Here is a 21,004-nt window from a genome sequence, read left to right on the forward strand (position 1 = left end):
ACAGCAGGCTGACACCAACCACGGTGTTGTCATCTGGAACAGGTCCTGGGTCCCCGTGGCAGGCAGTTTATGCACTCATTCCTGCTTGCTGCTGTGCTTCATTGCTTCCCTCTAAGTCACTGCCTGCCTCTAGAGCTTGTTTTAGTTATCCTTACCAGAGCTTTAATGAGCTTTACTTCTTTTTGAGCGTTTGTCTTTCTCCTCTGGCAGTCACCTTTCACAATTGAGAGCAGAGAGGCCTTGGCTGAGGTTACTGAGAACTGGGGAGAGTTTGAGGCGTAGTTCTCCCTGATGTGTGCTTGCCAGTCTTTGAGCAGTGGGGATGCAGCAACCACTTACAGGTTGCCCGAGAATGGCAGAGCAGTCCAGATTTGGAGACACAAGACCAGAGAAGACAAACCAGCCTTGCAGAGAAGCAGCTCTGCCCGGGCCATAGAGGCTGCCCAGTGGCAGTAGGTGGCAGTTCTGGGGGTTCCCTTGGGTCAGGACAGGCTCTGCAATGCCACAGATAAGGAGCAGGCTGCAGCTGGGCAGGCAGGATAACCCAGATTAGAAGGGTGGTATCTCCAGTGACAGTTGGCTTCAGGGTCTGCCTACTGCCCAGTGTCATGCCAGTCCTTCAACCACTCCTGAGCACTGATGAGCCAAGCAAGGACAGAGGGTAGACACTTTGAGAAGGGTTTAACTCTTCAAGATGTTTGCTTTTGTAGGGTGAGCTAAACCCTGTACTAGAGTGAGCCCTTGTGTGGTATAGTGAGCCCTTGTGTGGTATAGCTATGCTTTCCAGTCCACAAGAATATCTCCAGTTTGTGTGGGGCGAGAGGGATGCAGATACAAAGGTCTTCTGTCTGCCTTTGGTGGGATGTGCCTGGGTGGAATGCACTCTGCCTCAGATCTGCTGTTTCCAGGCCTCTCATTGATATTTTCTTTACAGCTGAAACTAGAGGACCGCTCTGTGGTGCCCCGGGATGTGGTCCGACACATGCGCTCAACTGTGAGTCCCTCATCCCCATCCCGTCCCGGCTCCTGAGCTTCTGTGCTCCCACTCTTGTTTGGAAGAGAGCTCCTTGCTCGGGGAGTGGAGAGCATAGGGATTGTCTGGGTGGGGTGTCCTATGGCAACCGTGTGGAATCTGTCCTTCCTCCCCCAGGACAGTCAGTGTGGCACGGTGATAGATGTCAACATTGACTGTGCTGTCAAGCTCATTGGCACCAACTGCATCATCTACCCTGTCAATAGCAAGGACCTCCAGCACATCTGGGTGAGTGGCCTCCTGACTTGGCTGTATGGTCTCTGTGCTGCTCCTGCCAAGTGTAGTCTTAGTGGGTCAGATGGCTCAGTGCTTAGACACTGTGGCCAGCCTGCTCCTGGCAGCCTCAGCGTTGCCCTTGCCTGGGAGCTACTAGACAGGAGGTGGGAGTGCTCTGCTGTGATCAGCACAGATCATGGCAAGATCATGGCTGCTTTGTTCCTCATCTACCACAGACACAGACATTTGTTTGTTGGTTGTGTGGGGGTGTTTTGCATGCATATGGTCTATGTACCGCTTGCATGTCTGATACCAAAAGAGGGAATTGGATCCCCTGGAACTGAAGTAACAGAGAGAACTGTGCACAAGCCACCATGTGGGGGCTGGGAATGGAACCCAGGTCCTCAGCAAGAGCAGACAGTGCTCTGAACTGCTGAGCATCTCTCCATCTCCATTCAGCACTCGGAAGGCTGGAGAGATGGTCCAACAGGCAAGACTACTTGTTCTTGCTAAGGACACAGATCCCGAGGATCTGTCTTTCTGCCTCTGAGAACACCAGGCACACACATAGCCCACACACACACTTGCAGCAAAGTAACACACATAAAAGTAGCAGCAAAACAGATTCCTTTTTAATCATTTCTTTAAACATACTCAGAAGTGCTAAGTCTGTGTGCCCACTCTCCAGTGTGTGCAGCCGACCTCCCCTCTGACCCTTCCCCCTGACCCCCCCCCCCCCCCCCGACCCGTCATCTTCATCTCCTGAGCCATCTGAAAGCAAGCTACACATACAGCCCCCAGCACCCCTGCCCACTACGTTTTGTACTTTCCAAAGTTTGGATGCAGCCAGTAGACAGGGGAGTAAGTGGTGACACCAGACTGCCTGAGCCTCAGACTGCTCGGCTGTCGTTTCCCTCTGGGCCCTGAGCCTATCCAGGAACATACCTGGCGTTTACCTGTCAGTTCTTCTTTTTCTTTCCCATCTGGGATGGCCTACCACATCCTGAACGGTGACGCTGGAAAAGCTCATGCCTGATGTCGTCTCATGGACAGACTCACTCCCAGCATTCCTCTGTGCTGTGCAGCTGTGTCTGGGCTTTTTTTTTTTTGAGTGTTCAGTCGCTCCTGTGCTGTTGGGGCTGCTCCCTCTGCACTCAGGCCATGTTGGTCTTCACAGCCCTCTGCACTGTAAGAGTGTCCTTTACCCCCAACGATTATGTTCCACATAGCACTAGCTTCCGTGTCAGACTGTCATCTGCAAGCCTTAGTCTTGAGAACAGTGCTACTTAAACAGGCCGCGGCTCTGACAGTCACATGTGGTATCTTCCCTAAGTCACTGTTCCCTTATTTCTATTGGTTGACATTCTTCTCTGTGGAAGAGCTGTGCCTACTACCCTGTTTCTTTGCTTATTCATTTTTATATGAGGTGTACACAAGAGTTCTGTTTTATTCAACTGCTTATAATTCAGTACTCTCATCGAATTTCGCTTCAGTTGTCCCAAACGAGGACGCGCCTTCGGGCTAGCTTCTGTTTGCTGAACTCTTTTCAACAGTGAAAACACTGTGCTCAGCGTTCCTGGCGGATTCACCTTTACTCATGGTCTTTACCTATACCAACCTCCCACCCATTCCCGCCTCCTGATACTGTCCTCTGCTGCTGGGGGACACTCCCACCCACTAGGCAGCCCACAGGCTACTGCTGCCTACTCAGAGGAAAGGGACTTGGGATGCAGTGCAGATAAATTGTTTAGAATATTTCTATCCTAATGGGTTAAAGAAGAGCCCAGGCTGTGGGGTGTGCCCTTGCTCACTGCTCTCTCCTGGCTCTCCAGCCCTTCATGTACGGAGACTACATCGCCTATGACTGCTGGCTGGGAAAAGTCTACGACTTGAAGAATCAGATCATCCTCAAGCTGTCTAATGGTGCCAGGTGGGTGTCAGCCGAGGGCTCCACAATGGGTGCAACCAGAATGGGTGCGAGAGAGTTTCTCCAGCCCTGTGAGGTCAGCTGTGGTCCAGGCAGTATTGGATGATGCTGGCATTCAGCACCTGTATCCTGCTGCTAATTCTTCTCTCCCGCTATTCTTCAGGTTTTAGGCTCCTGAGCTTGGTAGCATGTTTCACTTAGGTATCTGTGAGGGCAGTGCTCTGCTCTGCGTGTGAGGAATGGTGTGTTTTAGGGCATGTTCTAGCCTCTGACCCCTGATGTTTGGTGCTTACTGTACTTGGTGGAGACCCAGCCTCTGTCTACTCTTTCAGGTGCTCCATGAACACAGAAGATGGTGCCAAACTCTATGATGTCTGCCCTCACGTCAGCGACTCGGTACATATGCTTTGTCAGAAGGGAGTCACCCCTGCCTGCTACTCAGCTACTTAGGCCTAAGGACTGGTCGAGGCTAGACAAGACTGTAAGGCAAGGGGAAGAGGGCACCAGAGCAGCCTGAGGCTTGGGCAGGGCCAGAAAACATTAGCAGCATCTTTGTTAGTAGTCTTACTTGGATTGTTGACTGAGGGTAGGGTGTAGGATTTATTTTATGAGAAAATGAGAGAAAAGGAGAATGTAGAGTGTGCACCTGTGTTTACAGGAACATGTGGAGGCAAGAAAAGGTCAGCTCCCCGGTACTGGAATGAGAGGAGATAGTGAGCCACCATGTGGGTGGGCCCTCTGCAAGAGCAGCCAGCACTCTTAACCACTCCAGCCACTTGTTTTGTTTTTGAGAGAGTCTTGTTCTGTAGCTTGGGCCAGCTTCCAACACAGACTCTTAGCTCCTGAATGCTAGGATTGCTGGTGTGCCACCATGCTGTGGGCCTTTGGGTGTGTGGAGTTACTATGTCCAGCAGGATGTACCAGCACAGTATCACATGGAGGTAGTTTGTACTAGAGATGTATGATTACTCAGGTGTGTGCCATTGCTCTCTGGAGCCTTGCTCCTGATTGTGTGACCCCTGACCACCAGCAATGCATTGCCTGAGACCCTGTTAGGGCCTAGAACAGTCTGCAGCTGCGTTTAATATGATTCCTGGCACCTGGTTTGCCCCAGGCTTGGAAAGTATATTCTCTGCAAACTGCTCTAGCCATCCTGGAGGCTGTGTCATGTGACTAGCCAAGGCCATCTACTTGGCTTTTAAAAACAGTAACAAGTTCCTTAACTCCCTACCGGCCCTCCTCCCGGTTTCCAGCCCAGCCCCTTCAAAGGTTTCTTCCAACCGTTCCCCACTTGGTTCCCCAACAGTCTGCTTAACACTCCCTTCTCCCAGTTTTCCCAATACCAGCAGCTCCAGATTATAACAACTGTTGTATCCTATCTGTTCTGGCTCATCTGTCTCCTAACAAGTCTTTTGCACCAACTGCCTTCTCCTCTCACTCTGCAAGCCCCTCTCCCCTTTTCTCTGCCTCACCTGGCTTTTTTAAAGTATCCTGTTCCCAGAAATCCAAGAGGGAACCAACACTGAAGGTCATAGTGTCAAACAGTTCTAACAGCTAAAAATTCCTAAACGGCCAGTCTCCTAGCAACAGGACATCCTTTACAGCATCAGGTACACAAGGTGAATTGCACTAGAGCCAACTCATGTGCACTTTGCTCCACCCTCAAACCCTGCAGGGTCTCTTCTTTGATGACTCCTATGGCTTCTACCCGGGCCAAGTACTTATTGGCCCCGCCAAGATCTTCTCCAGTGTCCAGTGGCTCTCGGGGGTCAGGCCTGTCCTCAGCACCAAGAGCAAGTTCCGTGTGGTGGTGGAGGAGGTAAGGACATAACCGGTGGGGTGAGGGCAGAGTTGTGAGCTCCAGGTCCTAAGGCTAAACTGCTGCCCTCCAGGCTGCTCCCCAGAGCCCAAACCCTGGTGACCTGAATGAGATTTGAGCATTGGAATAGCCTAGGCTCTAGTCATGGGGTGGCTGACTGGCTGTGATCCCTCTGCTTGCCCTGCTTGGGCAGACAGGAGAGACCCTGACTCCTAATGGGTGGGTGGCTACAGTATATCTGTGTGTGGTGCTGCAGACCTTCATCGTCTACTTCTGGCCATCCATCCATCCATCCATCCATCCCTAACCCTAACCCTGATGATTGGTTGATTGATTTGTGTTGAGGTGGGCTTTGGGTAGCTCTGGGCAGCTATTTGAAGAGAGTATCCTATCCACTGTCCTCAGGTGCAGGTTGTAGAATTGAAAGTCACGTGGATTACCAAGAGTTTCTGCCCTGGGGGTACGGACAGCGTTAGCCCTCCACCTTCCGTCATCACTCAGGAAAACCTAGGCAGGTGAGCATTCCCCCACCCCAAAACCCCAGCACTCACCCTCAGCATGTCTTGGTCTGGCCATAAGTGCACAGGAGGACCAAGCATCCCACCGAGCTCTCAGAAGTGCTGCCAAACTCCCGGTTCTTCTCTCCAGGGTGAAGCGTCTCGGATGCTTTGACCATGCTCAGCGGCAGCTTGGGGAACGCTGTCTGTATGTCTTCCCAGCCAAGGTAGAGCCGGCCAAGATTGCCTGGGAATGTCCAGAAAAAAACTGCGCCCAGGGGGAGGGCTCTATGGCCAAGAAGGTATGTCCTTGAGGTGGGCGGGCGTGGGCTGTGAAAAGAACTGGCTGTGAGCCGTTTCCACAGCCAGCAAGGTGGGTCTGGGCTTTAGGCCTTAGGGAACAGCCCTGAGGACCCTTGCTGGCCACTTAGGTGTGTATAGCTCTGCTCCCCAAGACAGAAGTTCCTGGGGCCAGGGGGGCCCCTGTCTGCCTCAGTCTACAACTCCCTCCCTTTTGTTCTGCTCTTGTAGGTGAAGCGCCTACTGAAGAAACAGGTTGTGAGAATAATGTCCTGCGCCCCAGATACCCAGTGTCCTAGAGACCATTCCATGGAGGACCCAGACAAGAAAGGGGAAGCCAGAGCCGGGAGTGAAGTAGGGTCTGCTAGTCCTGAGGAACAGCCTGATGGATCAGCCAGTCCAGTGGAAATGCAGGACGAGGGGTCAGAGGAGCTTCAGGAGACAGGCGAGCCGCTGCCCCCCTTCCTCTTGAAGGAGGGTGGAGATGACGGGCTACACTCAGCAGAGCAGGATGCAGATGATGAGGCCGCTGACGACACAGACGACACCAGCTCGGTGACCTCCTCTGCCAGCTCTACTACCTCCTCCCAGAGTGGCAGTGGCACTGGTCGTAAAAAGAGCATTCCCTTGTCCATCAAAAACTTAAAGCGAAAACACAAGAGGAAGAAGAATAAGATCACCCGTGACTTCAAGCCTGGAGACAGGTGAGTTCCGAGTGTGTTCCTCCTCATCACGTGTAGACTCAGTAGCCCAGGCTCTGTGTGCCCTGGAAGAGCTTATGGTGCTCCCATCCCCAGACGATGGTGGCTGGGGTAGGCCTGGGTAGACGGAAGAAGTATGGTGTTAAGATGGCAGCTAACCCTCCCTCCCCTGGCTTTCTGGGCCCACATTTGCTTAAGTGCTCCCTTATGGGTCCTAGCCTGAGATTGTATCACATTTGGGGTGTGACACAGGTGGGCTTTACACACTAGACATTCACCCTGCCCATGTGAGACTCAGGTAGGCTGGGAAGGGGTGGAGGGTCGCCTCCTCTATCTACAAGAAGCATGTTTTGTGACCTGGCCACACTTGACAGGGTGGCTGTGGAGGTGGTGACCACAATGACCTCAGCTGATGTGATGTGGCAAGATGGTTCTGTGGAATGCAACATCCGCTCCAATGACCTTTTCCCTGTGCACCACTTGGACAACAACGAGTTCTGCCCTGGAGACTTTGTGGTGGACAAGCGAGGTAGTGCTGGTCTCCAGGTGGGGGTGGGACTTGGTCCAGGAGGACTTTTTGAAGGTCTTTTAACAGGCCAGCAGAGGTTCGCAGGCAGGCACCGCAGAGCTCTTCAGCTAGTCAGGTCCCTTGTAGTTTCCCTAGTCCGGGGCTGCCCGGACCCTGCCATCTATGGTGTGGTACAGCTAGTCAGGTCCCTTGTGGTTTCCCTAGTCCAGAGCTGCCCGGACCCTGCCGTCTATGGTGTGGTGCAGTCCGGGGACCATGTTGGCCGGACCTGCATGGTGAAGTGGTTCAAGCTGCGACCAAGCGGGGACGATGTGGAGGTGAGCATGCCCTCTGCTTCCTTTGGGTGGGCTCTGGCGACAGGGATGAATCCCTGGCTCATCCAGCCCGGCTTTCGCCCCAGCTCATTGGAGAAGAGGAAGATGTGAGCGTCTATGACATCGCCGACCACCCTGACTTCCGCTTCCGCACCACTGATATTGTCATCCGCATCGGCAACACCGAGGATGGGGCTCTGCCCAAGGAGGATGAGGTAGGTGTGCTCGCTGCTCTGGACTGCAGCTTCTGTCTGGGTAGTGGCTGCAGTCCCTTACGCTGCCACCAGGTGCCTTCAGGAGCTGAGACCTGAAAGTCTTACAATTCTGCCTCCCAGGATGGCTGGCATGGCCTACATTAGAGACAGAGCCCACACACTTGAAGGCTTCAGGCTTCGTGGACCCTGGCAGTTAGGTTCCCTAGGGGGCTACACTCCATTGCAGCTGTGAGCACCACACAGTCAACTGCAGCAAAGCCCAGGCAGGCTTAGAGAGGGAGCATGAGCTACATCTGGAGGAAGAGCTGGGGATGTAGGGAAAGGTCAAGACAGGCTAGACAGAAGGGGCAGAAACAAACTCTGGGGGCAGAGTACCCATGCTGGGAAGAGGGCCAAGCCAGGGAGGCCAGAACACTGCCTGTGGGAGAGAATTGCTGCAGACTTGGGAGAAGACATTTAGTGTTTGCTGCCAGTCCAGGGAATTGGAGGTGACTGGGCAGAACCCACTGGTGCTTACATCCTTCAGGGCTCATGGCTTCCCCCACATTCATCTGACCCCATCCCCTCTGTCCTTCAGCCCTCAGTGGGCCAGGTGGCCCGAGTCGACATCAGCAGCAAAGTGGAAGTGGTGTGGGCTGACAACTCCAAAACCATCATCCTGCCACAGGTGAGGCTGCCAAGACCCAGACCACTGGCCACTTAGAACCCAGGCCTCCTGGGCTGGTGGCTACCCCTGAAGGTGCTCTGTAGCTCTTCCCCGTAAGCCCCAAGGACAGAGACGGGGGCTTTCTAAATCTCACAGGTGTGTGAGGTTCCCAAACCTCTAGATCTCCACTTTATGTTTTGGGGGAATGCTGGGTATTTCCTGCCACTGTTTGTAGGACAGTTGTTGACAGAGAAGGAAGAGAAGGAGAAAGCTGGCCCTGGTCCTAGCCGTCTCTAGCTGGTCTTCTTCCCTCTGCCATACTTGTGCTGACCCCACCATCCAACTCTGCTTCCCTGGTGGACACAGGGGGATGGGCCAAATGGCCAGCCATTCTGGGGGAAAGCAGGGCAGTGTGGCCAACTCCAGGGCCTCTACTTTGCCTGCCAGTAAAGTTACCTGCTCACTCCTGCTGCAGCCCACAAAGACCTTCCAAGCAAGTCAGTACCTGGCCTGAGTCCTGGCAGTAGGCTGATGTTGCTGCGGTTCCCCCTGTGCCCCTCCCTCCCTCCTGCTGCCCAGAGCCTAAGAGGAGGTGGTACACGGTAACTTACCTTTGTGTACTGTTTGGGGTGCAAGTTGGGCAAAGGGCCCCTTACAGATACCTGGGGATCTTGCAGCAGAGACAGGATTTCAGATAAAAGGTTGAGAACAGGGAAGCAGGGAAGGCATCACCCAGGCCTCAGTGAGCTGTACATAGGAAAGCTGGGACCCCTAAGTTCCTCAGCAGGTGAGCTCTGTCTGGATGTCCTCCTCTTCCCCCCCCAGCACTTATACAACATCGAGTCCGAGATCGAGGAGTCAGACTACGATTCCGTGGACGGCAGCACCAGTGGGGCCTCTTCAGATGAGTGGGAGGACGACAGTGACAGCTGGGAGACCGACAACGGGCTTGTGGATGACGAGCACCCCAAGATAGAAGAGCTGGCCGCCATCCTGCCTACAGAGCAGCCAGCTGCCCCCGAGGAGGACAAAGGGGTGGTCATCAGTGAAGAGGCGGCCACGGCTGCCATCCAGGGTGCTGTGGCCATGGCTGCCCCTGTGGCAGGGCTGATGGAGAAGGCTGGCAAGGATGGGCCTCCCAAGAGTTTCCGGGAGCTGAAGGAGGCCATCAAGATCCTGGAGAGCCTCAAGAACATGACCGTGGAGCAGCTGCTCACAGGCTCCCCCACCTCGCCCACCGTGGAGCCCGAGAAGCCAACCCGAGAGAAGAAGTTTTTGGACGATATCAAGAAGCTGCAGGAGAACCTCAAGAAGACCCTGGACAACGTGGCCATCGCCGAGGAGGAGAAGATGGAGGCAGCGCCCGACACAGAACGCAAGGAGGATAAACCTGAGGTGCAGTCACCAGTGAAAGCTGAGTGGCCCAGTGAAACACCTGTGCTCTGCCAACAGTGTGGTGGCAGACCTGGCGTCACCTTCACCAGCGCCAAGGGCGAGGTGTTCTCTGTGCTGGAATTCGCACCCTGTGAGTCACCAGTCACCATGCATGGCTGTCCTTGCCCATCCCCCAGATTTCCTGTCTCTGCTGGCACACCTTGGTCCTGGGGGATAGTAGTGGGAGGCCCCACCCCCAGGCTCCGCTCCATCCGGGTCTGACTGTCCTCTCCCCTGCAGCAAACCATTCTTTCAAGAAGATTGAGTTCCAGCCTCCAGAAGCCAAGAAGTTCTTCAGCACCGTACGGAAGGAGATGGCCCTGCTGGCCACCTCGCTGCCTGATGGCATCATGGTCAAGACTTTTGAGGACAGAATGGCAAGTGGGCTGCTGGGAACTTAGGGAGGCGGGCACAGAGGCCATGGGACACTAAGGTGTAGCAACACTACCTTGCCATGTTTCCAGACATGGTGGCTCAGGCACCTGAGGTATCAGAGCCCTGCAGCCACATGGACACCCTTGTAGGAGCCAGGTGGTCCATCCTTTTAAAAGAAGGGTTGTATCCATGTAGTTCTGAAAGATCGGACCTGGTAGGAGTTCCGCCGCCTTTGCTATCCTTCTCCATTCCCACAAACTCAAGGCCTTTGATCACCCTCAGCAGCTCCTTCCAGAGGACCTTTTCTGAATCAGCACTGCCCTCTTGGTATTACCACAGCACATGGTCCTTTGTGCACTTCGTCATTACACACAACTGCCCTTGTAAATCCATGCCAGAAACTCACAGTGGTCCTCCTGACTCAGCATCCCAAGTGCTGGGATTACAGGCCCAGCCTTGCTTAAGGACCCCAGGGACATCGGTTTTACTTGGGTTTAGTGAAAATTCTTCTAGGAAGTCCCCAGCCTGGCACAGCTCAGCTGAGGGAGTAAGAGAAACAAAACAAAGCAGACTTTTCCAAAGTCCTCAAGGCGTCTTCAAGGGCACCTCAGACCCCATACGAGGGTCCTTTTCTCTCCATTTTCCCAGTTACTGTCTGCTCTACTCTGGTACCCTGGCAAGGGTGCACACATGGAGACACAATGCTTGTTTCCTGGATATCATAGCTCCATTGACCTCTGCCAGTCTTTGCCTTCAAGCTCAGATGCTCAGTAGATGCTCAGTACCAGTGCCATCCCTCCAGTGTGACACTAAACCCCATCCCCATCCTCCAGTGTGACACTACACCCCCACCCCTATCCTCCAGTGTGACACTACACCCCCACCCCCAACACCACCCCAAAGCAGGTGCTGTTTGACTTAGCTGTCTCCTTGGCTCTGGCTCTGGAGTGCTGCCCTCCTTCCTCGGATCTGCGCAGTGCTCTGGAAGGAAGGGAGAGCAGACTCCACACGCCCTCCCTCCTCCTGTGATCCTTCCAGGACCTCTTCTCGGCACTGATCAAGGGCCCCACTCGGACTCCCTATGAAGATGGCCTCTACCTATTTGACATCCAGCTTCCCAACATCTACCCTGCGGTGCCCCCCCACTTTTGCTACCTCTCCCAGTGCAGTGGCCGCCTGAATCCCAACCTGTATGACAATGGGAAAGTGTGTGTCAGCCTCCTAGGTACCTGGATTGGAAAGGTGAGTGTGGGCCCCATTGCCCAGTAGAGCTGGTGTCCATGTGGGACAGACCTAAACGTTCTGTTTGTGTTTCAGGGGACAGAGAGGTGGACAAGCAAATCTAGTCTTCTCCAGGTGCTTATTTCCATCCAAGGTATGCTGGACTCTGGGCACATTGACAGTCTGTTCTCTTGAGGGTCCCAGGCGAGCCTGCCCTCGTGGGCCTCCTCCACTCACTAAGGGACTCTCTGTGGCAGGTCTGATCCTGGTGAATGAGCCGTACTACAACGAAGCCGGCTTTGACAGTGACCGGGGCCTGCAGGAAGGCTACGAAAACAGTCGCTGCTACAATGAGATGGCGCTGATCCGTGTGGTGCAGTCCATGACCCAGCTGCTGCGACGGCCTCCGGAGGTCTTCGAGCAGGAGATCCGGCAGCACTTCAGTGTGGGTGGCTGGCGGCTGGTGAACCGAATTGAGTCCTGGCTGGAAACCCACGCCATGCTGGAGAGGGCCCAGGCAGTGCCCAATGGGGTTCCTAAAGACAGCAGCTCTCTGGAGCCCCAGGCTGCCGCTGAACTCTCAGACTCCGGCCGTGAAGAGCCTGAGGATGTCGGGATGGCCCCTGGGGAAGCGTCCCAGGGCTCAGACTCAGAGGGTGGTGCTCAGGGCCCCGCCTCAGTGAGCAGAGAGCACACAGAGCAGACTGAGACAGCCCCTGATGCATCAGCACCTCCCAGTGTTAGACCAAAGAGGAGGAGGAAGAGCTACCGCAGCTTCCTGCCTGAGAAGAGTGGTTACCCTGACATCGGCTTCCCCCTCTTCCCACTCTCCAAGGGTTTCATCAAGAGCATCCGGGGGGTCCTAACACAGTTCCGTGCTGCCCTGCTGGAGGCAGGCATGCCGGAGAGCACAGAGGACAAGTAGCTACCCTGGCTTGAAAGGGAGTGTCATGGTGGGAGAGGTCAGCCGCTGCCTGCTCCCTTCCTTCCTGAGATCTTGTCCCTCTTCCTGCCCCTTCCTGTCCCCAGTTGGAGCCTTCTGCTGCCCTCTCCTCCCTGCGGCAAGTTTGATGCTGAAGTGCAAGAAGTGTCCCAAGATGCTGCGTTCTGTCCCTCAGTTATGTTTCAGAGGCAGGCACCTGAGGCACTGGGAACTCAGGTTCCCATGGCCCAGGCAGAGTGTCCTGGCACTTGTTCCCTAGCTGTCCCTTCTCAGGTCAGAGGCGGGGTGTTGAGGAACCTGCAGATGGCAGGAGGGTGGACGTGCCTTGCATGAAGTGTGGCTGCTCCTGCAATGCTCCCGGTCCCTCTCCTCTCCAGCTTGACAGTAGCCTCCCCACGTCCCAACCCTCCTGCTGCCACCAGGTCCTGTTCCCCTTACCTCCATCCCCTGGAGCTGTGGCTGCTGTGGCTGGCTGTGGCCGCCAGTGCGTTATAGCCCTTAGGCCTATTGCACTTACTCTCTAAGAGAGGTTAGGAGTAAGCTAAGGTTCAGAGTGACACCAGGAAAGGTGGTAACCCTCACATAAACAGTTGAGGGCATTGTGCTGCTTGGAAAGAAATGGCTATAGGTGCCTTGCTCTTCCAGTCCAAGATGGCGGCAGTCCTGCCCAGACCCGCCTGTATGGGTGGGCTGTTCTGTCATCTGCTCCATTCAACCTCATTTTATCCCCACTGAGGTGACAGGAGCATCTGCACAAACCAGGCCAGTGACAAGGGCCTCTCCCATCCAGTGGCTCAGCCTCCAGTCAGCCTTGGCTTATAGACTCTCTGCAAGGGCAATCTGAGGGAGGAGGCTGGACGGCAGCAGGCGCTCCACCCCACCCCCACAGGCCCAGAGGTTTACAAGTTTCTAAGCTTTTGATAATGTGAAGCTCCAGGTAGAGAGGATGCCGGTGAGCACATTACAGCTCTGTCATTTCTGGTGTATGTAATATTTAAGGTTGAAAAATAAATCTCAAAAGCAAAGATGCTAATAACTTACTAGAAAAAAAAAAGACAGACAAAATACAAAACACACAAAAAAAGCCAAAGCATGATGCGTCTTGTCAGCCTTAAGTGGGCTCCACACCTGTGCTGTGCCAGGACTACCGAGGCAGCAGAGCCTTGGGAAGACAGGCAGAAACTGGAACACTCACCAGGAACCGGTACCTTGACATGGGGCCTGGTGGGGCTGTGCTGCCCAGGCCACTGTTCACGTGGCGATGTGAATGCCTACTGCTTACAATACCTGTATAAAGTGCTGTGTGATTAAACTTTTTTTTAACTTGCATTTTTTTGGGGGGGGGGGTTAGCTCATTAACAAAAGAAGATGGCACCATTAAACCTGCCTCTGCCATTCATTCAGGCTGCTGTTGCCTTCTGTGTGCCAGGACCCGCCCTCCCATACCACTTCCCCAAGGGAGACTCTGGCGGTGGGTCCTGGCCTCCACGGCCTGATGCCTTCATCTCTTATCATGGAGTCTATTGGGGTGGGCGTTGAATATCCAGACAGCAGTCACCTCTCAACACTGGGCAGCGGAGGCCAGTAGCCTACAACTGGCTATTCAGCTCCTTCAGGATTCTTGGGGAACTGATGACCATCTAGCAATGGTCAGGTGTCAGTGTTCTGGGCTCCAGGCCAGAATGGTTGCCCAGGTTAGGGGATTGGCATCTGCCCTGTCCCATGGCTTTCTTTCCATTCCTGCCTAAAACTCCTGAAGTGCAAGCTGAGGTGTCCCGGGTGAGCCTGGAGATAACTGGTGGGTGTAACTGTCATCTTTCGGTTTGGTCAGAAGAGTCCCTTCCTTGAGATGTAAGCAGATCTTCCCCTCATACCAAAGTGCAGGTCCACCAAAGCTCCCCCTTGGGCAGGAGCACAGGGGACTCAACCACACTAGAACATCCACACAGCCTACCCAGGTGGATGATGGCTTCCCTGTAGCTACAGGAACACCCACCACATACTATGCTCTAGCACTTGACAAGACCACTTGAAATTAGGGCAGGATTGTGTGTAAATGGCCCTGGGGGAAGTTCCAGCTTCTGTGAGGAACCCAGCAATTGACAGTACATAGTAAGGAGACACAGTTGATCTGAGGTTCACAGTCAACAGGACCCGCCTTGAGCCTTCTAACTCAGGAACAGTTCCCAGCTCTGTCCACTCTGACTGCCCTGTATTTGAGGTTAGAGGTGGAGCACAGAACCTGAATCTTCCCATGTGTAAGGTAGGGCTGCTGGCCAGGCTGAGGGCCTCTGCAGCTGAAGTGGATCTGATCACCAGTCCCTAGGGAGTTGAAGTGCCCAGCACCAACATGACTGTTCCATGGGATATCACTGTCTTTAGCTAGCTACCAGGGACCCTGGGTTCAATCCCTGACCACAATTCCATAGCCCTTGCTGGTGTTTAGACCCCATTCTCTTCCCAATCCCCAGGATAGGATCAGCAGGTTGGAAAAGTCTCTTTATTTGAATTTGGTTCTCAGGGAAGGGCCCCAAGAGCAATAAGGAGCGCCTTCTATATGCAACTGGCCCAGCCAGTGGGACTCTACCCGGGGTCTCAGTCTAACTAGAGGGCAGAGCCTTTCTTTCCAAGACGTAGTCCCACCTTTCAGCTTCCTCTACAGGGGTCCCCACCACCTCCTTATGAGCTTTAGAAATAACTTCCCATACCAGGAGATGGTTGCAAGGGAGGGTTCCATCTCAGTGTAGGTGTAGTAGACAAAGGCACAGTCATAATGGTTCTGGAGGTGGCCTCCGCTGGGAGTCCCAGCCAGACGGGGTATCTCTGCTGCCACAGACCATCCAAAGGTAGTTTGGGTGCACCTGGCCCTGCACAGCGTCACATGTCATCAGCTCTCCATCCACAGAAAACACTCCCCTCTGGTCCTTGGGCTCCAGGCGGAAGGCAACCACAGGCACATGAACCAAGTACGGACAGTCAAATTCCATATGCCTGCCCTTCTGCATGGCCAGGAAGAGGCGCAGCAGCATGGCCCTTGACACTCCTGCTCGTACATAGAACAGATGCATAACACCCGCCTCACAGCGGCCCATGGGTGCTGCAAACATCTCGGTGCTCAGGTGGGTGTGTAGCAGCACCAACACCAGAACAAAGTCCTGTTGTGGTACCACGGTCCAATGAGAAGGCACTGGCTCTTCCAGAGGAACAAGGTATGTGTCGACGGGGCCCCTCGGCGCCAGCGTGGAAGCAGGCATCTTAGAGGCAGTATTTCCTGCAGGAAGGTAGGCCAGTTGGCCTTGGTAGATGCGCAGGCTTGCTAGTCGAAAGAAGGTGCCCACCGTAAAACGGATCTCCCCCAAGCGCCTGTACTTCTCGCTCTCCAGGTCCACGTCAGCAACAAAACCCCAGGACAGACTGAGTACAGAAAAGAGCCGCAGACCAGAAGCGGTGTGCAGGGACAGCAGATTCATGGGTGACAGGCGCCGGCGGCATAATAGCAGCGTGCAGTTGATCAGGAGATCTTCATTAGTCACTTGCTCGTACCTGCAAGGTTAAAGGTCAGATGGGACAGGAGCCCCCATGCATCCTCTTTGTGTTCCTTTTGGGGAGCGGGGGCTAGCAGAGCAGCAGTGGTCCCTAGGGAGCTTCTAGAGCCAGTGACAGCAGATGAAGGCTCTGTAGGGCCTGTCAACTGAGGACGAGGCTCCAGAAGAAAGCAGAGCTTCCCACGGGAACTTAGAAAATGGCGCCCACTTTGACTCTCAGCTCTCACCCAGCGTAGTAGTTCAAGGAAGCTGCCAGTGCATTGCCAGAGCCTCCGGGGAGGCTACACAGGGGTTTCTGGATGGCAGTCTCCCAGTCAGGCCGTTCCATTAGCCCGTTCACCACCTGTTAAAGCAGAGCGTCTCAGTCCTGGAAAAAACCATCCCGAGCCCTCTGGGCCAACCTCTAGCTCAGCCCTTACCTCATGCATCAGACCATCACCGGACATGACTGCCAGGGCATCCCAGCAACCCAGCTCCGCCGCACACACCAGCTCCCTGGCATGGTTCTGCCGTTCTGGCGGAAGAGTTGATGTTCTCAGAGCTGGCTTTCTGGCAGGAAATGATCCCTTCACCCTCCGGGGTCAGTACTCACCCGTGAGCATCAGTTTAAAGGATATCTCGGCCTCCTCCAGAAGGGGCTGCACACGGCTCTGGAAGAGCTGCAGAGCCTTGCCCTTGCCCCCCCGGGGGTTCAGCAGCACCAGCACTCTGCACGGCCGTGGCAGCAGTCCCCGAGGGCAGTGTGCTACAAACAAAACACGACAAAACCAGATGGGGCTGGAGAGATGGCTCAGTAGATAAGAGCACTTGCTGCTCTTCTAGAAGACCCAGGTTCAGTTCCAGCACCCGAAAGGTGGTTCACAGTAGTCCCAAATTCCAGTTTCAGGGGATCCCTACGCCCTCTTCTGGCCTTCAAGAGCACCAAACACACACGTGGTGCATATACATCCATGTATGCTGTCAAAACACTCAAACACATAAAAATAAACCTTAAAACAAAACCAGAATGGCAATGTCCACAAGCAGTCGCTAGAGGGCCGAAGAGAGCTGCAGGAACACGGGAGGAGGCTCCCAGATCAACACAACCCTGCGAGAGGAAGCGGCCGCCCACAGGTTGTCTGGGAGTGGGACACCGCAATACCTCTTTCCTTGGCCGTCCTCGCGGGACAAAATGTTTCTTTCGAGTGACCCTTAGGCTTCTTTCTACTCTCCATCATTTCTTGGGGAAAAGAAATGATGGTACCCTCTCCCAGTCAGGTACCCCACAAACCTGGTTCCATAGCCAGGTCCCGGGGCTCCAGCTGACAAGGGGCCACCGGTGCTTCCCCCGCGCTGCTAGAGGTAACCGCAGCTCCTGCGTTCAGCTCCTTATCGGTGTTGCCCAGGAGGATGTCTGGCGACTGGCTGTGGGGCTCGCCCTCTCCACCTCCCTGGGCTGTGAGAGCGCCCTCGTCATTCCCCGAGGCCGCCAGATCTGGGGGACAGGAGGAGAGAGTGGTGGGGTTCGCTGCCTGGGCTCCATGCACGTTGGGACAGAGTGCCCAACCAGAGGTCCCGGACCTCTTGTAGGATGCTGCATGCGAGTAAATCACCGTGGGTCGGGGATCTAGCTTTCCGGTCTGAGCTTCCCACCCCACGAACGTTCTGTTCCAGGGGACACCGGATTAGGGCCCGACGCATGAGTCAGTGACCCGTGGCTCTCTTCGTCGGGTCGGCTCTTCACCCTTTGTGGTTGGTGGAGAGTCCAAATGCATAAAAGAACTGGAATTGCGAGGCACGTATTCTGGGACGAAGAACCCCGTCGCAACCTGCCCAGCCGCCCGGTCCCCCGCCTGAACTCCGAAGTCGCGGAGTCTTCGAGTCTCCAAGAGGGTGGGGGGTGGAGGTGCACGCCGCGCTCGTGAGAACAGTGCCCGAGTCCCGCAAAACCTGCCCGTGCTGGGTGGACCCATAGCTGCTGTCTGCCCTGCCGGGGCGCGAGGGTGCACCCTGAGTCTCCCTCACCGACCCACGAAGGCACCGCCAACTATGGGAGAGCGCGCGCGGGGGAAGAGGGGTCCCTACCCAGTCTGTCCCTCTAGCGGCCAGTGGCGGAACGCAGCTCCTCTCGGGCTCAGCCCCGCGACAGAGGGACAAGTGGAGCACTGGGCTGACACCGACTCCAAAGGATCGCTCCCCTCCAGCCTCAAACTTTTTGCTCAACTTCGGGGCGGCGCGGGAGGGCGCTGAGCCTCTGGGCCGGCCTGGCCACGCCCCGCGTTCCTTGTGCTCTCGGGGTGGAACCAGAGTTCCGCGCCGCCCTGGTCCCCCATACGCTCCGGATCTCACTGTGCGGCTCCGAATACGGTCGCCGCCACCCAGGGCTCGGCCACGCACGGATGAAGGGCTGGATCCCCGGACAGGATTGTGCACCCCCCGTGCTGGAGGAACAGCTCAGGAAGTCTGCACGGCGTGGGGTTCCGAGCCTGAAGCAGCGCCTCGGCGGAGCGCGAAAGTGGGGGCGTAGCCCAGATGCCGGCGCCCAGCATTCGAGTGGGCTTCGGGCACGCGTGGTTCTGCGCTCGCTGCGGACCCTGGGCTGTACCTCGAAACCGCTGCTCACAGTAGGGAGGCAGAGCCTTTTTGGAGTCGCCTAGCCCTAGCCTGATCAGAATTCCATACCCAGACCCTTCCTGCTGGCTCTGGGCCAGGTCAGGTCACCCGCCACCCACGAGCTTCTCTTCCTCCCCTGCTCCTCCGTGGTGCCTTTACTTTTTAGCTCCAGATGCAGCCGCCGGATCACTCAGCCGCGGAACCCGAAGCAGTCTGGCACGCCTTTCGGGAGAAAGCTGAACCGGTTTGGGGACGAAGTCGGGAGGAGGGAGCCTTGCCAGCAACCTCCATTTCCCCCCCAGCGAACACTATCGAGGCCTGGGATGCTGCCTGCAGCGGATGATCCGGATCCACGATCCTCACTCACCAACTGGAGGAACCCAGCAGTGTGGACCGGGCAATGGGGGCTCTCATCCGGATTGGAGAGGCTAGCATGGGGGCGTGGTCCCACCGCTCCCCACCCCTTCGGGCTAACTCGGGGTGAAAATGCACACGCGCCGGGGTGTATGCGCTTCGGTGTAGATAGACAAGACGCATGGTTGTGTAAGTGATATATTTCATGGCAAATGACCTGGAGGTGTCCGTGACTAACCGGAGTCAGTCAAATCCCTGGACGATTATTAGCGGAGACTGGGAAAAAGCAGCTCCCAAATCCGACTTGGTGACCTACCCAGGTAGCACCAAAACAGACACCAAACTCCCAAGGAAGCTGCATTGGCTTAGCTCCAGTTACAGAGAACTGGCGCGCCCACACCGGCCCCCGCGCGACCCCACCCACCTCTCTCTTTGCATCGCTTCTTAAAGTCCAGAAGACGCGAGTCCCGGAGGGAAGCGGACCCAGATAAGAAAGCGCTGCAGTAAACTAGGTCACTCCTTGAAGGTGGCTTCTCTCTCAGAGGACCCTGGAGTCCCCAACCGAGTTTCTCACTATTTTAGGGGTCCCCCGGAGGGCCAGCGGCGCAGGCTGGACCTGGCGTTCCGCACGCGTCAGTGCAATACACGCCTTGGCTCTGTACCGCCGCGGGACAGCCTGACCAGATCATGAACGCCCCGAGTGCCTTCCGAGAAGGTGACTCAGCGACACGCTCACGGGTGGAGAAACTCCCGGAAACAACCAACCAATCAAAAAAAAAAAAATGAAGAGTTAGAGGGAGCAAAGGCATCATTACCCACTCCTCGGTGCCGCGACGCGTGGCCACTAAGATCTGGTCCTGCACCTACCCCCATCCCCGGCTTCCCACCTCACACCCCAGGAATCCAGCGCGGACGAGGAGAGCAGCTCTGCAGCCGCAGTGCTGCGGTCACGCGCTGCGGGGACGCGAGCCGCGGTGGGAGGAGGGGGCTCTCCGGGAGAGCCAGGCTCCCTGCCGCTCGCTCCCTTGTCTACCCTGAACCTCCCCTTCCCAGAGACCTAGGCACCAGATCTGCCATTGATATCTAGCCGACTCAGGGGGGAGGCTATTCTCCCCGAGATTTTGAGCTTGGAGGGGGGGCTGGCTGCCCAGACTGTAGGCAACACCCTCTTCTGCTCTCCTACAGTTTGGGAAAGAGAGTCTATCAAGCCCGTAAAGGAAGTCATTAGCAACTAGATAGGAGAAACTGAGGCATGGGAAAGGAAAGATCAGGCTGTGTGTAAATTCACGCTCAAAATGCCGACCTGGATCAGGGTCTCGCTTCTTTGAGGCCTGGGGCTGGAAGTTCTCACATTCGGCAGGCAAGCGCGGAGCAAGCAACCGTGAGAGAGAGCAGAAGCAGCCTGCAGGACATTTTATACTTGGGCCTCAGGGCCCGGTTCCCTTTCTGCTCGGAAGAGACCCAGTGAGAGGGGGGTTCCAGTCTGGCCCTGGTTCCAGTCGGCACAATGGCTCCTCTGTGTCCACTGCGGCCTCATCCTCTGGCCTCCTCACCTCTCTGGTCTCTGCCTCTCTCGTACTTGTTCACCTCCCCCATCCCAGGCAAACTTTCCAGACCCTTTCCCTTCCTAAAGAACTTTATCCCATCTCCAGAAACCGCCGAACAGCACCGCTGGCCCTGGAGCAGGGATTGGAAGAGAACAAGATGTTGGGTTTTCTTTTGTGTCTCTTGAAGGATTGGGAGGTGAAAGGCCTTATGGGAGCTGTCAAACCAATTCCCAGCAAAGCTTATAACAAACCCCAAGCCCTTCCCCTAGTCTAGGAGGCTAAGTACCACCAGAACTGACTCTGTGTTGGCTAGCCTGGTGTACTGTTCGCCAAAAACAGCCACCTCAGGAATCCAGGAGCCTGAGAATCTCCAGAGGAAAGAAACAGTAGCTAGCTCCAAGCACTCCCCATGTGCACAAGTGCACAAGCACACACACACCACGCACATACACACTAACCAGCCTTTGTCCAGCAAGGCCCACCTGGCCTTTCCTTGGGCCCATCTAGAATTCTGACTTAATTATCAGCTCAGCCTCAGTTCCCAGGCCATACCTGTCTCACAGGTGAAAGGAGTTGTTTTCCTTCCTAGGCTCCTCTGGGCAGCTTTCCCAGAGAAAAACACCTAAGCGCCCCCAGCAACGCCACCTCCCCCCACCTTGTGCTAGAGAGGAGACAAGAAGTTATTCATTAGACCAGGCCTCTGCACCCAGGAATTCAAGGCTGCCAAGTGGCCAAGTTTAAATTGGTTTGTATGTGTGTGTGTGTGTGTGTGTGTGTGTGTGTGTGTGTGTGTGTC

General features: G+C 55.4%; 2 protein-coding genes across 4 annotated transcripts in view; one reads left to right on the top strand and one right to left on the bottom strand.

Moving 5' to 3' along the window:
• The window catches only part of Ube2o (ubiquitin conjugating enzyme E2 O), a 48,292-nt gene extending 34,810 nt beyond the window's left edge, over positions 1–13,482 (top strand). Inside the window, exons 2-18 of the mRNA XM_028752929.1 lie at positions 935–994; positions 1,151–1,261; positions 3,082–3,179; positions 3,509–3,572; positions 4,852–4,995; positions 5,401–5,510; positions 5,644–5,794; positions 6,024–6,496; positions 6,868–7,022; positions 7,227–7,339; positions 7,423–7,551; positions 8,129–8,218; positions 9,023–9,722; positions 9,872–10,008; positions 11,045–11,248; positions 11,324–11,381; positions 11,485–13,482. Coding sequence (XP_028608762.1) covers positions 935–994; positions 1,151–1,261; positions 3,082–3,179; positions 3,509–3,572; positions 4,852–4,995; positions 5,401–5,510; positions 5,644–5,794; positions 6,024–6,496; positions 6,868–7,022; positions 7,227–7,339; positions 7,423–7,551; positions 8,129–8,218; positions 9,023–9,722; positions 9,872–10,008; positions 11,045–11,248; positions 11,324–11,381; positions 11,485–12,152 — 3,465 coding nt within the window. The 3' untranslated portion in view covers positions 12,153–13,482. The remainder of the gene's footprint in view (positions 1–934; positions 995–1,150; positions 1,262–3,081; positions 3,180–3,508; positions 3,573–4,851; positions 4,996–5,400; positions 5,511–5,643; positions 5,795–6,023; positions 6,497–6,867; positions 7,023–7,226; positions 7,340–7,422; positions 7,552–8,128; positions 8,219–9,022; positions 9,723–9,871; positions 10,009–11,044; positions 11,249–11,323; positions 11,382–11,484) is intronic.
• Positions 13,483–14,656: 1,174 nt separating this feature from the next.
• On the bottom strand, positions 14,657–20,257 carry Sphk1 (sphingosine kinase 1). Of its 3 annotated transcripts, none has more exons than XM_028752879.1 (6): positions 19,965–20,257; positions 16,986–17,189; positions 16,308–16,460; positions 16,135–16,229; positions 15,943–16,058; positions 14,657–15,713 (listed from the first exon to the last, which is right to left on the bottom strand). In XM_028752879.1, exons 2-6 carry the CDS (start codon positions 16,993–16,995, stop codon positions 14,939–14,941), a joined length of 1,149 nt encoding a protein of 382 aa, XP_028608712.1. In that variant the 5' UTR covers positions 16,996–17,189; positions 19,965–20,257; the 3' UTR covers positions 14,657–14,938. The 3 variants fall into 3 exon arrangements, with proteins under 3 accessions (XP_028608712.1, XP_028608713.1, XP_028608711.1); XM_028752880.1 differs by lacking the exon at positions 19,965–20,257 and adding an exon at positions 19,086–19,427; XM_028752878.1 differs by lacking the exon at positions 19,965–20,257 and adding an exon at positions 17,780–18,705.
• Between the last annotated feature and the right edge of the window lie 747 nt (positions 20,258–21,004).

The sequence above is a fragment of the Grammomys surdaster genome, unplaced genomic scaffold (assembly GCF_004785775.1).
Source record: "Grammomys surdaster isolate TR1022 unplaced genomic scaffold, NIH_TR_1.0 125940, whole genome shotgun sequence".
NCBI classification, from domain to species: Eukaryota; Metazoa; Chordata; class Mammalia; order Rodentia; family Muridae; genus Grammomys; species Grammomys surdaster.

Bases quoted from the DNA above. Each gene is read 5' to 3' on its own strand.
- Sphk1 (XM_028752879.1), bottom strand. The intron at 16,230-16,307 runs GTGAGTACTGAC...CTCTTCCGCCAG, and splicing joins CTTTAAACTGATGCTCACGG to AACGGCAGAACCATGCCAGG. The intron at 15,714-15,942 runs GTGAGAGCTGAG...TTAACCTTGCAG, and splicing joins TCCTTGAACTACTACGCTGG to GTACGAGCAAGTGACTAATG.